General features: G+C 42.9%; 3 protein-coding genes across 3 annotated transcripts; 2 read left to right on the forward strand and 1 right to left on the reverse strand.

The window, feature by feature from the left end:
- Positions 1 to 1,260: 1,260 nt before the first annotated feature.
- Positions 1,261 to 5,479, forward strand: cnbpa (CCHC-type zinc finger, nucleic acid binding protein a). The gene is made up of 5 exons (XM_055892972.1): positions 1,261 to 1,371; positions 2,909 to 3,023; positions 3,402 to 3,467; positions 3,826 to 4,024; positions 4,452 to 5,479. The coding sequence occupies exons 2-5, from the start codon at positions 2,912 to 2,914 to the stop codon at positions 4,567 to 4,569; spliced, it is 495 nt and encodes a 164-aa protein (XP_055748947.1). The 5' UTR covers positions 1,261 to 1,371; positions 2,909 to 2,911; the 3' UTR covers positions 4,570 to 5,479.
- Positions 5,480 to 5,582: 103 nt separating this feature from the next.
- On the forward strand, positions 5,583 to 12,957 carry LOC129830408 (haloacid dehalogenase-like hydrolase domain-containing 5). The gene is made up of 8 exons (XM_055892970.1): positions 5,583 to 6,431; positions 8,884 to 9,087; positions 9,977 to 10,089; positions 10,225 to 10,318; positions 10,401 to 10,434; positions 10,547 to 10,721; positions 10,937 to 11,125; positions 11,378 to 12,957. Exons 1-8 carry the CDS (start codon positions 6,312 to 6,314, stop codon positions 11,775 to 11,777), a joined length of 1,329 nt encoding a protein of 442 aa, XP_055748945.1. The 5' UTR covers positions 5,583 to 6,311; the 3' UTR covers positions 11,778 to 12,957.
- An 860-nt stretch (positions 12,958 to 13,817) lies between these two features.
- Positions 13,818 to 15,853, reverse strand: gp9 (glycoprotein IX (platelet)). The gene is made up of 2 exons (XM_055892971.1): positions 15,054 to 15,853; positions 13,818 to 14,867 (listed from the first exon to the last, which is right to left on the reverse strand). Exon 2 carries the CDS (start codon positions 14,864 to 14,866, stop codon positions 14,120 to 14,122), a length of 747 nt encoding a protein of 248 aa, XP_055748946.1. The 5' UTR covers position 14,867; positions 15,054 to 15,853; the 3' UTR covers positions 13,818 to 14,119.
- Positions 15,854 to 15,889: the final 36 nt, after the last annotated feature.

Consider the following 15,889-nt stretch of genomic DNA (forward strand, 5'->3'; position numbering starts at 1 on the left):
TCAGACCACTTTAGTTAAGTGTAGCAATGTTGCTTTCCTCACGAGCACAGACCAGCCTGCTCTCCTTGACGCGATGGGCACACACTGAATACACAAGGCAGATGACATCCTTGTCAAAAACGCTTTGATCATCATAACTTTATAGCTGCATATATCATCTCTCTCCTGTCAAATGCTCACCATTTTTTGATCATATATTTGATTTAATTTCCCTTCCAAAAATCTCCATTAAAGCAACTACCTCATTCATATCCTGGCATCAACAAATCCCACGAATACCAATGCAAACACTTTGCATGCAGCCTAAGAGGATAAGGGTAGGGCTTTTTCACTGTATGATCTTAAGGTAACCATTAGGATGCAGTCTCATCATCAGTGCAACATCAGCTGCAGGGTTGGGAGGAAACCAGAAAACCATTATGTCAGGGAGAAGTGTCCAGTCACTGGCGTTCATTATACCAAAATGATGCAATTTCATTTAGAGAATCCCTCTAGAGTATAGATGGACAATGCATTTAAGGGTTTCAATATCCCACACCACCCTAGTGAAATTGACCTATACTTTCCATGTGCATGACAGCACAGGCCCCTTGAGATTGCATCTTTCCCACTTATTGATCTGACCATGCGCTCAGGGCGCAGTGAGCTGAAATGATTCAGTGTAATGTCTCTCACTAATCACCACTGTACTCAAATAGCCTACCTATGACGCAACCTCTGTGTGGAACAGGGATGGGTCAGTCTGCATCCATTTATCCCATACACTGATATTCTTAAACTTGATATACCCTTTACCTTATATCACAATTATCCACCACTCATTGGGCAATGTTCAATACTGAATGACAAATAATTATATTTGATTGATTGCCTGCATGCCCATAAAATGACTGGTGTTAGTCATTCAACGCTGATGCACACAATGTGTAGCCTATTGCAGCCTACACCTACCGCTCTTATATTTTGAATATTTGGAGATGGAAAGCTATTAGAATGTAAGCTCAAAGAGGAAAGAAGAAGACCCATCATTGTATGTAGGCTAGTTCTACGCGAAATATATGGCAAATTAATTAACATCAAAAGATGGAAATGTGAGATAATCTGAGATTTGACAACAGACAAGAGACACCCTGGGAGGCGGGACATGATTGCTGTCTTGCTCAGTGATTCGCCACTTCATGGAGGCGGTGTCCGCATGCGCTCGTTTGCCATTGGTACTGCAAAAAGACCGTGCCCAAGTGCTGCGTTAGCTTTGACTGGATAACGTGAATGACACATTCTAGAAACTCGTGTTCACACCGCATGTGGCGCAACGGAGAGAGGAGGCGTAAACAGCAGAGAATCGCGTAGCTAGGTTGCTAGCTAAGGAAGGTGAGTAATGAAAACATTTCACGGCGATATTTTAATTAGACAATTTTGACGTTATTATTTCCGACCTTAGCTAAAGTGTCAAACTTAGAAGCGCCATAAAAAAAAAACATTCGAAATCAAGTGTTTTTATTGCGAAATGACTTGCCGAGTGATGTCCGCCAACGCGGGTAACGTTAGCATTAGCCTTTTCTACTGGATCTGTGGCCTAACGTTGTTGTCGTTGGCTAGCTAGTTACTACGATGTGGTTCGTTATGCGCGGGAAATTAGCCCTATTACAATTAGAATTTTCCCTCATTAAAATGTGTCCGACTAAGGCGTCTAGCAATATACTATTGAGACGAATTATTTGTGAATGTGGCTGATCACTTCCATTTTGATTAATGTTGTATGGCTGCGACGCGGCCTAGTACCACACTCAACTGCAGAGGTGGTGCTAGCGTTTTTCTTCAGCCAACAGCAGCTGCTGTTGTCTCAACGTGACAAGGCCAGAAATCCTCATGCACCAGTCATGCTTTTACCGAAGATAAATACAATTTAATCTGTCTAAATAGTAATTCGGTATATCAACATTTCAGGGAGAATAACCCTTGTTTTGCAGTTAACCAGGTTTGTGTGTGCTAGGTACCATCGCCAGTCAACGGACCAGGCGTGACATGTTTCATTACTGTAGCTAGTTAGGTAGTAGGCTGGCTAGGTAGTAGGCTAGTATTGTAGGGTAGGACGTTAATAGTTTATGCCCGCATGTCAGCTTGGTCTAACAGGCAGCCATGGCCAAACCACCGTAGGTATTATGGCTACCACGAAATGTTAATCCATTGCCTCCTTATTGGCATATTCATAACATCCTGCACGTGGCTAACTTCTGAAATTGTATTTGCGCAAGCTACCTTGTAAACAAGAAGTTGACACATTTCGAAGCTGGAATTACCATCAGTTAACGTTAGCACCACTATAACAAGCCACTATTAGTTTACATATTAATCTATCTAGTTACAGTAACTACATTTATACATGTATTTCACTGCCTTTCAGCAAACACTTGTCTTGTGGGGGGGGGGGGGGGGGGGGGTGTAATGGACAGAGAAACTGATGTCCGTGCCTTTATCAATGTATGAATGTGGACAACATGGCAAGGTTAGATACTGTAAATGTAGCTGGTATTGACTCTGAGTGAACATCCTTTCTTTATTTTCAGAGACTAACGAATTCATGCTTGTCACATGTGTACTTTCATACCAGCAGACCATTTGCCTTTAACTCATTGAGAGGCAAATAGTGACAGGTGGCATACCGATCCTTCTTTATGACATTTTAGAATAGTAGCCACCGGCTAGCCAGATACCAGGGCTTACTACTCAAGCTAGCACATGGTTGAGTCAGGAACAAGCCATTGATCCGCCCAGCTTTTATTAGACAACCCTGACCTTTGCCTCTACTGTGTTGAATTGTCTATCATGCCCTTAGAATTCCTGCCTCCTTTGAAATGACTAGACTAATTTTGGTGTCCAATAACAGTCATTTCTGTTTTCCCTGCAGATTATGGAGATGAGCAGTAGCGAGTGCTTCCGATGTGGCCGTCCTGGGCATTGGATCAAGAACTGTCCCGAAGCTGGAGGGCGTGGCCGAGGCAGGGGCAGAGGAAGAGGAAAGGGTACTTTCCTTGTTTTTGGGACACTAACAAATTCTGCACTGTGTGAGAGACCGGTTTGTCAATCAAAGAGCTAAATGACCAATTCTAAGCAGCTGCCTTAATTTTTTACAAAGGTCTTCTCCCATGGAAAATAACCTCAGTGTTATCAGGGGCTTTCAGTCATATCACTTCGTTATCACTGGGATATTCAAATGATGAAGCACGGTTGTCTTAGTCACGTCTATTACTTCATTCTAGTGATTTAGTTCACAAGCACCCAGGTCACAACTTAGCTAACATGGCAGCAAAACGATGGATGTTCCTCCTCGGTAAGTTGCCAGTGGTCTTTTCACGAATGGGTGTAGAGTAAACCTCTGGGTCACCTCTCTTTTTTCCTAGATCTGTTCTGCTATCGCTGTGGGGAGCAAGGTCACATTGCCAGGGACTGTGAACAGACCGAGGACGGTGAGAATACTTTTGATCCCTTTAATGCCAAGTACATGCAAATGGTTTTGTCAATACAACTCCTGAGTTTTTGTACATTTGAACTTGTAACTCTAGTATGGACGTGTTCAGCTTTGGAGTGAGCAATAGTTGTAGCTTTCTCATGACTGTCACTATGTACTGGGTCCTGCTGTTGGGATCTGGGGACACATGGGATTTCAGAATGTTTATTGCACGTTAACATTGTACACCACATTCTTGTTGGTTGAATAATAATGGTGTTTGGAAGATGTGCCTTAATTATTGATAGCCATGTCGTTAATTGCTTTCATGTAGAGGACAAATATTTAGCATACTGTTTTTCGTTTTTTTCCCCCAGCCTGCTACAACTGCCACAGGAGCGGCCATATTTCCCGTGACTGCAAGGAGCCCAAGAAGGAGCGGGAGCAGTGTTGCTACAGCTGTGGCAAGGCTGGCCACGTGGCCCGCGACTGCGACCATGCCAACGAGCAGAAGTGCTATTCCTGCGGAGGCTTTGGCCACATCCAGAAACTTTGCGATAAAGTCAAATGTTACAGGTGAGTGACCACATAGTGAATGTATTTTTTTGTGGGGGGAAATGTGGTAATGAAATCGCATGGTACCGACTCATGCTTGCATGTTCCCATGTACAGAGCAAACTTCACTAACAACTGCTGAAAGCACAAACACAACGCATTTCGACAAGTCTTCTCGGGAGTGTCTCTGGTACCCCCTTCTTTTGGGGACAAATGGTTTTCCTGTAGTCTTTAGTTATAGGCATGTGTCATCTAATTGGTAAGCTTTCAAGTAGTTGTGCTGTATGTCTAGATTTATAAATGTTTGTGCTGTGTATATGGTGCTTTCGCTTTTTAAGAGTTAGCAAAACAATTGCCGTGGCAGCCATTCCCAGTTTAGTTCGCCAGAGCCATGCAAATGTTCACTCTTAAGCTTGGTCGGCCGACATTCTGTTTCCCCTCCCCCCAGGTGTGGCGAGATCGGCCATGTGGCTGTGCAGTGCAGCAAAGCCAGTGAGGTGAACTGCTACAAGTGCGGCAACACCGGCCACCTGGCGAAAGAGTGCACCATTGAAGCCACAGCATAATCAGTGTCCTTTGTTGCCCCTCCTATTTTTTTCTGATTGATGGTTGGTTGTATTATTTTCTCTGAATCCTCTTCACCGGCCAAAGGTTGGCTGACAGAGGCTAGTCCCGGGCCAGTGAGCCCCTCGACATGTAATATGAAGAAAGGGGTATAAAAAAAAAAACTTTTTGCATTCAACACAAAAAATGTTTGTTTAGTTTGGTAGCAGTGTTTATGTTTAATGCTTTGTTAAAGAATCCCCCCTTTCCAAGCCACTGGTGAGCAGAGATGAATGAATGGGACTAAATATATTGGATATAGAGGACCTCTGGGCTTGTGGAAAGTGAGTCTCAGTAAGAAGGGAGTAAAAAGAAACCTGAACTTCCATGTATGGTTTGTTTTAGCGGGATAACATATGAGTTGGCCAAGAGCGTATGACGTGGGTAACAGTTCACACCATATGATCCATCTGCATCTGGGCCCTACAAGCGGCTAAGTGCCGGGCGATAACATAAATGATGTGTTATATCGATAAATGCCGTTACATTTTTGGAGGAATTGAAAGAATCTTAAGTTCTTTTATAATGGAAAACAAATAATTGTTTACAATTTAAAGGAGTATGGGTAAATAGTCCAAGGTAGACGTTTCCCCCCCCAAAAAAACGATTTGGAAACTTTTACCTTGGAGGAAAAATGTGCATCAAGAACACAGTTGCCAGATCATCAGAATTAGCAGTTATTTGGGAGTGGAGAATGTTTTCACAGAAATCAAATGTTATTTTTGTACAATATCACTTAGACTACTGTAAAAATACCATTTGCTTGTACTCAGTTTTTAAGTCGGAAGGAAATGCAACTGAAGTCCTAGAACATAGAAATGTAATTTTAAACTATCAATAAAGCTGGAGGAGCACAGGGAGGATGATTGTTTACATTTCTTTCTATGCTTATATTTCTTCTAGGAATGGTATTGCTACTTTCTTGAAAGTAGTTATGTCTTTGTCAGCACTTGAGGCTAAAACTAACTCTGTCATGTTTAACAAGCCTACCCTAGAACTGTCCTTTAATATTTGTGCTTTTGGGTAGCCCCAGACATTGCCAGCAGTTACAGTGCAGGACTAAGCAACCACAGCAGACGTTTCTTCCCAGAGAGAATGTAGAACATGTGCCAAACTGCATAGGGAATCCTCCTGTCATCTCTTAAGCATTGGGTCAGATGTCCATGTCAAATACCCCCAGGTGGCACTTGCAGTGTAAATTTAGCCAACCTATATATAAAGACCCACTTGGTCCTCAGCTATCCGGTTGTCAATTTTGCATTCAGTTCAGGCCTTATTTGGTCTCTTGTCATTAACAGAACATACACATCTATTGACACATGGATTAAGTCAATCAAATTGTTTTAATTTGGTGCGGTGGTGATAAAAGCAGTAGGTTATAAAATAAAATCTATACCCATACATATTAAAATGTCCAGTATACTTGCTGTTGCTTTTTCCCATGCATTTCTATCGCTCCACCTGATGTTCAAAATGGCAGCAGGGGCCGCAGTCTAGTTTTGCCGCTGTTGACGACTTTCAACAGTCTGCATAATAAAGATAAAGGCCCTCCTACTTCTCATATGTCGTCATTTAGGCTTGCCCAGAAAGAAATACATACGGGAGAAAATTGGAGGAAAACTAGCCCAACTGAACAGCCAGCTCAGCCCAGGCCCTTTTTTTTTTCGAGGCTTCATTGTTTTTCGGTCCTCGGTGAAAGTAGGAGATGAGGGGGCTCCTGCCGTTTTACCGGGCTCTGAACGCCCTGTGTAACCGACAAGTCAAGCGAAGAGCTGGATTTGCCGGTTCTCAGTGCGGGTTTAGCGGAACCGTGTCTGATAGCAAGGTACGATTTGAACTGCAGCTGTTGCTTCCAAATTGATTCGGCACTGTCCGTTGATACATTGTAAACTTCTGGCAATTAATACATTGTAGCCAAGTGTTTCCTTGTAGTAGGAGGCACACAAATGTAGCTTTTGGGCTGTGCGCTTTGTGTCGGAATGTTACTGCCTCTATGGGAGCAGACTTGTGAGGGCAACTAGCCTAAATGCAAGATGTGGGGATATTTTCTTGATAAATAAATAAATCCACAACCCAGTCATTTTTTTTATTTAATGTAGACAAATGTTGCACATTTTGTGGTAACCAGGCCAGTATAAAACTCATGATTTTCCATAATATGTCAAAACAACGTCCCCTTTGTTCATGCCAAATCGTAATCTTGAGTCGATGTCGAGGTTTTTTATGCGGTTTTCAATGCGGATGTTTTAGCCTCTGATGATGCATTCTAATGTATCATACCCAGGGGGCTCGTCGTCTGCCTGTAATCGCACAAACGCACTGTTCTTAGCAGTCAATTCTGCACCACTCATCTTGTAATATAGTCTACAATGAATTGGAATACATCTTGTTTTCTCTCTAAATAATAGGACACAGAGGCGCATGTACAGTGGGGTCCTGAATTATTGGATCCCTTGATGAAGATGAGCAAAAGATACTGTATAAATACAAATACTGAGCAATATGGTATGCATATTCTTATTTATTGTATCATTTTAGCAATTGCTAAAATAAATAATTTTGTTTTCCAAGTAATAAAAAAAAATCTAAAAAAGATAGGGTTTCAATCATTTTGACCTGATTTCAATACTCCAGCACCCACCCCTTGCAAGGATAACAACACAGCCTTTTTCTAAAATGTTTTATGAGATTGGAGAACACATTGCCTGATCACTGACAATGATGAGGCAGCCTATAGGGAGGAGGTCGAAGACCTGGCGTTGTGGTGCCAGGACAACAACCTCTCCCTCAACGCGATCAAGACAGAGGAGATGATTGTGGACTACAGGAAAAGGAGGACCGAGCACACCCCCATTCTCATCGACTGGGCTGTAGTGGTGCAGGTTGAGAGCTTCAAGTTCCTTGGCGTCCACATTACCAACAAACTAACATGATCCAAGCACACCAAGACAGTTGTGAAGAGGGCACAACAAAACCTATTCCCCCTCAGGAGACGATTTGGCATGGGTCCTCAGATCCTCAAAAGGTTTTACAGCTGCACCATCGAGAGCATCCTGACTGGTTGCGTCACTGCCTGGTATGGCAACTGCTTGGTCCCCGACCTCAAGGCGCTACAGAGGGTGGTGCGTATGACCCAGTACATCACTGGGGCTAAGCTGCCTGCCATCCAGGACCTCTATACCAGGTGGTGTCAGAGGAAGGCCCTAAAAATTGTCAAAGACTCCAGCCACCCTAGTCATAGACTGTTCTCTCTGCTACCGCACGGCAAGCGGTACTGGAGCGCCAAGTCTAGGTCCTATTTTGAATTGCCTCCTCCCCTTCTACTACTCTCTGTTATTATCTATGCAGTCACTTTAATAGCTCTACCTACATGTACATATTACCTCAATTACCGCGACACAGGTGCCCCCGCACATTAACTAACCACAAAATCTAAGTTTTGCAATGGCCATCTTAGTCTTCGGACTTCAACCCCATCGAAAACGTGTGGTTTGAGTTGAAGAGGGCAGACGAAGGATATCAATGATCTGGAAAGATTCTGTATGGAGGAATGGTCTACGGTCCCTCCCAATGTGTTCTCCAATCTCATTAAACGTTTTAGAAAAAGGCGAAGTGTCGTTATCCTCACAAGAGGAGGGTGCTGCAGTATTGAAAACAAGGGATCCAATCATTTTGGCCCCTATCTTTTAATTTTTTAATCACTTGTAAATCAAAATCCCTTTCTCTGAGCAATTGTTTTAGTATAAAATATGTTTTATTTTTGGGATCATACGATATAGCTCAATATTTGTATTATTTATTTTATCCAGTATTTTTTGCTCTTTATCAAGGGATCCAATCATTCCGGACGCCATTGTATGGTGCTTAATTTCTCTATGTGAGCCGCCTGCCCAATTCCCATTTCTTTCCACATCTACCTTGAGACTGTTGTAGCTTGATCCACATCATAGCGAAACAGAACGTAAGCTCACAAGACTTCAGGATTGTCATACAAGGCTAAGACGGTTGAGCAACACCCTGGAAATGGATGTGTTGTTACATAGCTATAGAAACTAAATCATTACTAGACGTATATTTAAAACAGAACTACACACTGTAACTATTCCTGTCTATCAACTCAGACCCATGGCTTGGGGATGTTAAATATGTTCTGTCCTATGCTATTGAGTGTAATGATTTTAATGTTGAACGATGTCAACATTACAATTTTTTTTATGTCAGCATGTAGTGATCTAGAAAGTGGAATGTGAGTCACTCTCTCCCTGTCCCATCCTCAGCCACAGCCACGCTTTGGCCTGCTGTTTGACATTGATGGCGTGCTTGTCCGGGGAAAGATGCCCATCCCTGCTGCAAAAAAGGCATTCCAAAAACTGGTCGACTCTCAGGGACAATTTGTGGTGCCAGTTGTTTTTGTTACCAACGCGGGGAATTGCATGCGGCAGACGAAAGCGGACCAGCTCTCTCACATCCTGGGTGTGCCTGTAAGTGTCTCTCACCTACTCACAGCTCTCTTCTGCCACACACAAACTGTAATTACTAAGCCCTCATTTCATTTTGGTCCGTGTGGGAGGTTAGTCGGAACAATATTGCAGTGAACAGAAGGGCAGGGAAGCGAACCCGGGTCTCTGGTGTGAAAGGCATCGTGCCAATAGGGTTTACCCACTTCGTAGGAATTGAAACGTGGATCATACTGTATAGCGAGGATCGCTACAATATGTACCTTAGTGCACTCATGTTGTACATGTTTGTATTTATTATGGATCCCCATTAGGTGCTCTTCCTGGGGTCCAGCAATATTAATGCAGTTTATACAATTTTTAAAAACATTACAATACATTCACAGATTTCACAACACACTTTGTGCCCTCAGGCCCCTACTCCACCACATATCTACAGTACTACATCCATGTGTATGTATAGTGCGTATGTTATCGTATGTGTGTGTGTGTGTCTGTGCCAATGTTTGTGTTGCTTTACAGTCCCCGCTGTTCCATAAGGTGTTTGTTTTTTTTTAAATCAAATTTTACTGCTTGCGTCAGATACTTGATGTGGAATAGTGTTCCATGTTCGTCTGTTGACTTTGAACGAGTTCTCAGCGATATGATGGCGAAATATGATAACCAACAGAGGTACCTAGACAATGATGTTGCAAAGGAGAACTTGTTCTCAACTAGCCCACCTGGTTAAATAAAGGTGAAATAAAATTTCATAAATTGTATGCAGCCTTTTGACAGGACATTAAAGTGTGTGTGTGTGTGTGTGTGTTGTTGCACAGTAAATCAAGCTAATCATCACCTCTTGAAGATAGTGGTAGGTCTCATACCAGTCATGCTCTGGCTCAGCCTATCTGACAGGTATTTTTGTTACCAGATCACCATGGACCAGGTGATGATGTCACACAGTCCACTGAGGATGTTCAAGAAGTACTATGACAAGTGTGTTCTGGTGTCAGGACAAGGACCCGTCCTAGATATTGCCAAAAAGTATCCTTTTGAAATATATGTTGCCAGCATTTGCTTGGCATGATGAGAGAAAACATCTGTTTTACACACAAATGAAGTAACAAGCTGATTAGAATGAATTTGCAATGCGTTGGTGTGCTACTTAACCATGTTAAGCTTGGGCTTCCAGAATGTGGTCAGTATCGACATGCTGAGAGAGTCATTTCCTCTTCTGGACATGGTGGACCACAACAGACGACCCAAAGTGCCGGTGAGTCTGTATACATCAAGATCCAAAGACAGGCTATATTTCAGAGGCTTTCCTAAGCATGTTGCATTTTTTTTATTTTCAGTCCAGTCCAATTGCCAACCTTCCCACGGTAGAAGGTGAGAGCTCGTGAACAGATACTCTTCTTCTGATTTATATTTTTATTGAACTGTCACAGTAAATGGCAAATCATATCCATCATATTCCAATTATTTTCTCTTCCCGGTCCAGCTGTTATTCTTTTTGGGGAGCCCATCCGATGGGAGACCAACCTCCAGCTGATAATTGATATCCTGTTGACCAATGGGAACCTGAGCGGAGCCCACCAGAGCCAGAAGCTACCCCAACTCCCCCTGCTGGCCTGCAACATGGACCTCATGTGGATGGCCGAGGCCCAGTCTCCACGGTAACCAGTGACTTAAAGCCGTTATTGAAATGTTGTGAAAAGGCCGATATGAATAGACTGAAAGACATTTGTTTTTTTTCACCATAGAATCTATTGATGTCCTGGATGCAAAATGGGACCTAGCTCATTGAAGTCTGGCTTTCAGGGAAAGCTGTCGAGTGAACCGGATTAGTTGACTTGTTTCATTTTGCTTCTGTACATCATGTCAACTCCAGGTTTGGTCATGGGACGTTCCTTGTGTGCTTGGAGAACATCTATAAGAAAATAACAGGTAAAGAGGTGAAGTACAAGGCTCTGATGGGGAAGCCCAGTGAACTGACCTATCACTTTGCCGAGTACCTTATCAGAGGCCAGGCCGTGGAGAGAAACTGGACACAGCCCATCACCACCCTCTATGCTATTGGGTAAGACACCTTGCATCTCACTGTTTACAGCAAAAATGGTAGCAATTTATTTCACGTGAAAGAATATATCAGGTTACAAATGGGTAATCACACAATGATAACAATGGAAAAACTCGATTGTTCTTTTGGGATTCAAGGCCTTATCTTGATACTGCATATATGCTGGTGTCCATGATGTGCGATGTTGTGTCTGTACTACTTGATTCCTATCTTTGATTTCCTTTCTTTTTCTTTGCCTCTCTACTCCCTTAGGGATAACCTGATGACTGACATCTACGGGGCCAACCTCTACAACCGCTACCTGGAAGAGAGGACAAGGAGGAAGAACTCCAAAGCTGTCGCCAAGATGGCCACCGCCACGGGCTCCAACGCAGCCCTGCCCCAGGTCAACGACCACGTAGAGAATGCCTGGGAGAGCGAGCTGGCACCCCCCTCCGCCACCTCCTGCAAATCTATCCTGGTATGTACTGGGGTGTACAACCCCCACACCGAGGTGCCCACTGACACCAACCAGTGCATCAAGGAGACTGTGTTCCACGGGCACCGTGACTTCCGCTTTGACCCGGCGCTGGTGGAGCCCGGGCACATCGTGCAGGACGTGGCTGACGCTGTGGAGCTCATCTTTGAGCAGGAGAAGTTTGTGCCTCAGTAAAGTTCTCAAGATAGGTGTCGTCATGGCGACCTCAGTAGAGATTTCGGTTGGCCTGTGCCGGCCATAGAATCAGAATTGATTCTATTCTAATTCTATGATTCTGGCTTTAAAAGGAAGGGGTGCCCAAAATGATACAGAGCAAATCCAACCAACTGACTGATCTGTCCAGTGTTGGGCAGATTTGTTTTGCATGGTACAATGGACATGGAGATTCCCTTGGTTTTTAGCAGGAAAACACCACACACTGAGCTACTTTGGACAGTGTTTACAACTTGTCAGGGCATTGAAGGTTCTTAAGAGGTCACATTCAAACTCATAATGGTGTAAAATATTGAACTCTTAGTCCTTCCGTTGTATTGTTTTATAGTGGGTTTAAAACTAATCAAGTTTAGCACAATTACCCACTTTTAAGTAATGGCAATTGATTTGAATGAAAGCCTTATTTAATGCTATTATACTGTACGTATTTTCTTAGTTGTGATTGCGTATAAAGATTGACAGTATTTTAAATTGTGAGTTGTCTTACGTATCTTTATGACCACAATAAGTTATTTTTATGAAGTCTATGTATAGATTCCCTCACAAACGGACCATATTATTGTCTACCATACATTTTGTCTGTTACGTCTACAGTATGCATGCATTTCATGAGAGAGATTTAATGCATTATACTGTACTGTAAGATGACCTATGATTCTTTAGGTTGCAATACTGTCCTTCAACTGTGCTGTCTACATTACTTCCAGCAATATAAACCATATAACCTGTATTTGCACAGAGCAAAACGATTCATTTGAATTTAATGTTACCATATCTTGCTGGGCAAGTAAACTTGCCCTTAGTTGTAAATGTACAAATGTGTCATATGCATTAGAACTTTAACTGCAGATGCAGAGACTGTATCTAGCCATTTATATTTATATAAAATATATAAATATAAGAGAAGCTATATTTTCACTGGTGGATTAACCATGCATTTCAGTGGATGCATTACATGTTTTACAAGATGTTATCCATGTCAGTGTTGCTTGTACGATTGAAAATGGCGTCCCTTAAAAAAATTTAAACATTCTGGCTACTTATATTTCAGTGCTGAAGATAGGCTACGCGGCATGAGTTTGTTGACATGAAAACAAATGACTCCATAGGAAATAAAACCCGCTTATCTTCTTGCCATAAATCCTGCTTGTTTTCTTCTTACTGTCCTCATGCACACATCTTCAGTTTCATAAGGAAATATTGTCACTACTCTTATTTGCATATTAGAAAACATATAAAATGTAATGGGCACTACTATCAAGAACAGGCACAGTGCAAACTTTGCACCTCGATCGTGTCCATTTGAACTATAGGAAGGATATGCCTACCACCGGCACAGACAGTTGAGGGTATCTCTTCTAGGCAAGGCCCCATCTGAGGGTGATAAGTACTGTTGACATGGGCACTCCCTATCCTCCCAGTGTGGAATAACAGAGCAGTAAGCCAAGTAGATCTGAAATGGTTATTTGGCTACATTGGATGGTTTTGATTGATAGAAAGTCACCCTAGAGAGAGATTAGTCAAAAAGTAGCTATGAGAAGCGATCGTGTTCTTTGGTAACACTTTATTTTACAGCCCATAATTATCTGGTAATTACTCAGAAACTACATGGTAACAAGAGTAATTGCCCAATAATAACTTTGTCACTTGAGGATTCAAGGTAACAAATACCAGGAAGAGCCATTTGTATGCCAAGTCATTTGTAATTAAATAGCAATGGTAACAGGGCTGTAAAATAAAGCATGAGCTGTTTTTTTGAACATGCAATAAAGTAAGAGCGCGATTCAACCCATAGAGCTGAAGAGCTGAGCTATAGCACATTTTACATTTAAAGGCAATGTTCCCACATTCGCGGTAATCGCTGCATATGCCAGCTCAATTGGAAATGACCTTTCAATTTCAATCCCTCTATAACGCGGATCTTCAGCACTACGGATTAAAGTGCATTGCAACAGTAATGTAACGTGTGCGTTTGAAGTCAAATCAATTAGCAACTCTATGTGTGTTTGACGCGAGCACTTTATACTCAATTACATTTATTTTGTATTGGAGATATACAGTGTCCAAGTGTAAAACACATAACAATCTGCTACATAACAACAATGGGAGACATTAGTTCCAGAGCATGATTTCACGGGCTTCATGACAAAAAAATATAATTTCAAGGCATGAGTCAAAACAGTCTGATAAACGGTATTCCAACAGAGAGTAAAACACTCAATCACCAGCTTAGGTTTTAAATCCCCACTCACCCCATGGTGGATTTTAAATCCCCACTCACCCCACGACAATCATCCCAAATCTTATATTGTCTTTATCTTTATATTGTGTTTCTTGTGCAATACGTCCAGTATTTGTGGCAATATCTCCATGTTAATCAGCGGTTTCTCTGGGTCGTTTGTCCGGGTGAGAGAGGCAGAGTTCTCCCTCTCCTCAGACAGTGTCCTCTGGAGCCTCCTGTGTTTGGGCTTCAGCGACCTCAGAGAGTCCAACTCCAACCCTGCGTGTCTCTGATCGATGTACAGAGTGAAGGTGGAGTTCTTGGCCAGCCTCAGACCCCACAGCAGCAGGCCGATGAGCCCACACAGCATCACCCCCACCATGGTGTCATACACCCACCCGGCACAGCTTTGCTGGGCACAGGAAGAGAAGTAGGCATCACTGAGCGCAGTGATCGCCGTGTGTGCCACACCACTGGGGCTGGCACAGGTGGGCACCCCACCAGACACGACAGCCCAGTTCCTCCTCAGCCAGGTCCTCAGGAACTGGATGCCACAGTCACAGTGGAAAGGGTTCCCAGACAGGGTGACCCTCCTCAGGTGTTGCAGCCTGTCAAAGTGCCCTGAGGGTACTGTGGACAGCTGGTTGTCCTGGAGGTAGAGCTCTGTGGTGTCTGGAGAGAGAGGGGGCACTTCCATAAGGCTCATGGAGCTGCAGTTAACCTGTAGTCCTGAAGGCTGGAGAGCTGAACACCGGCAGGGCTTTGGGCTGGGCTGCGCACTGGAAGTGACCAGGAGGAGGAGGATGGCTATCCCCGAACCTAAGAGCATTCTGCAGGCGGAAAAAACATGCCATATCAAATGTATACATACAGTGTAGAAACAAATTGTGATGTTGTGGCAGCATATTTGTTTAAGTAACATGTATGGATTATAAATAATAGTGATGTGGGTAAAACATATATCCTATGGAGTGAACAAGCTCATCATGTTACTTTCAAGTTAATGCGAGGCCTACCTTTCAGTGTCAAGACAACGTAGAAGGTAGTTCTTGTAATTCCACTCATCATTGAGGCCTGTGCTCGCCAGGTGTTCTGTCCAGTGCTGCTCTAGGAGGTCTAGAGTTCGAGAAGATGTCCTTCCAGTCAGCCACTATTCTCCATTTTATAACAGACGTGTTTAAACTGTCAGAATCTCCACAGGACATATGTAACAGCTACAGAGTGTGTGAGAACCACCACTGACAAGGCCGGCTTTGGGTCACGTGATGAGAGGGAAACACCTCTGTCAGGAGAAGATATGGGTTTATCTTCCAAAAGTGTGGTAGAGGCTTTTAAGTGAGTTTGTAAATGTAGTACTGCTATACATTTAACCAATGAGGACCAATGTGGTATTATATACTTCGTATGAGCCCCCATACCTGCCAACAATATGCTCATTCACTTCTTATTGCTATACACCTACCATTACCGTTAGCTGGTAGCCTATCAGTTCTATGTAGAGTATGCTGCTACCCGGTCACAATCTTTCACCAGAGGTAAAATGACGAATTAGGGCATGTGCTGGCATAACTTCAGATTTGACTCTACTGTGTTATAGTAGTATGATCAAGTAGTAAACACTGTCTAGAAACCCATCACACCACTAGGTGGCGTGCTGACACAGCTTCATCTCTATTCATGTGTGCGCCCTCCAGTGGTTGCACTGTGTATTACTGACTTTACTAAAACCATAACACAGGTCAAAAATACAGAATTACATTCCTTTTTTTATTTACCTCACTGATACATATGCAACATGTATCTAAGAAGTTGATAACACGTTCAAAGGGTAAGGGCTGTGCTTAATTTTACT

Source organism: Salvelinus fontinalis, chromosome 31, assembly GCF_029448725.1.
Source record: "Salvelinus fontinalis isolate EN_2023a chromosome 31, ASM2944872v1, whole genome shotgun sequence".
Taxonomy (NCBI): Eukaryota; Metazoa; Chordata; class Actinopteri; order Salmoniformes; family Salmonidae; genus Salvelinus; species Salvelinus fontinalis.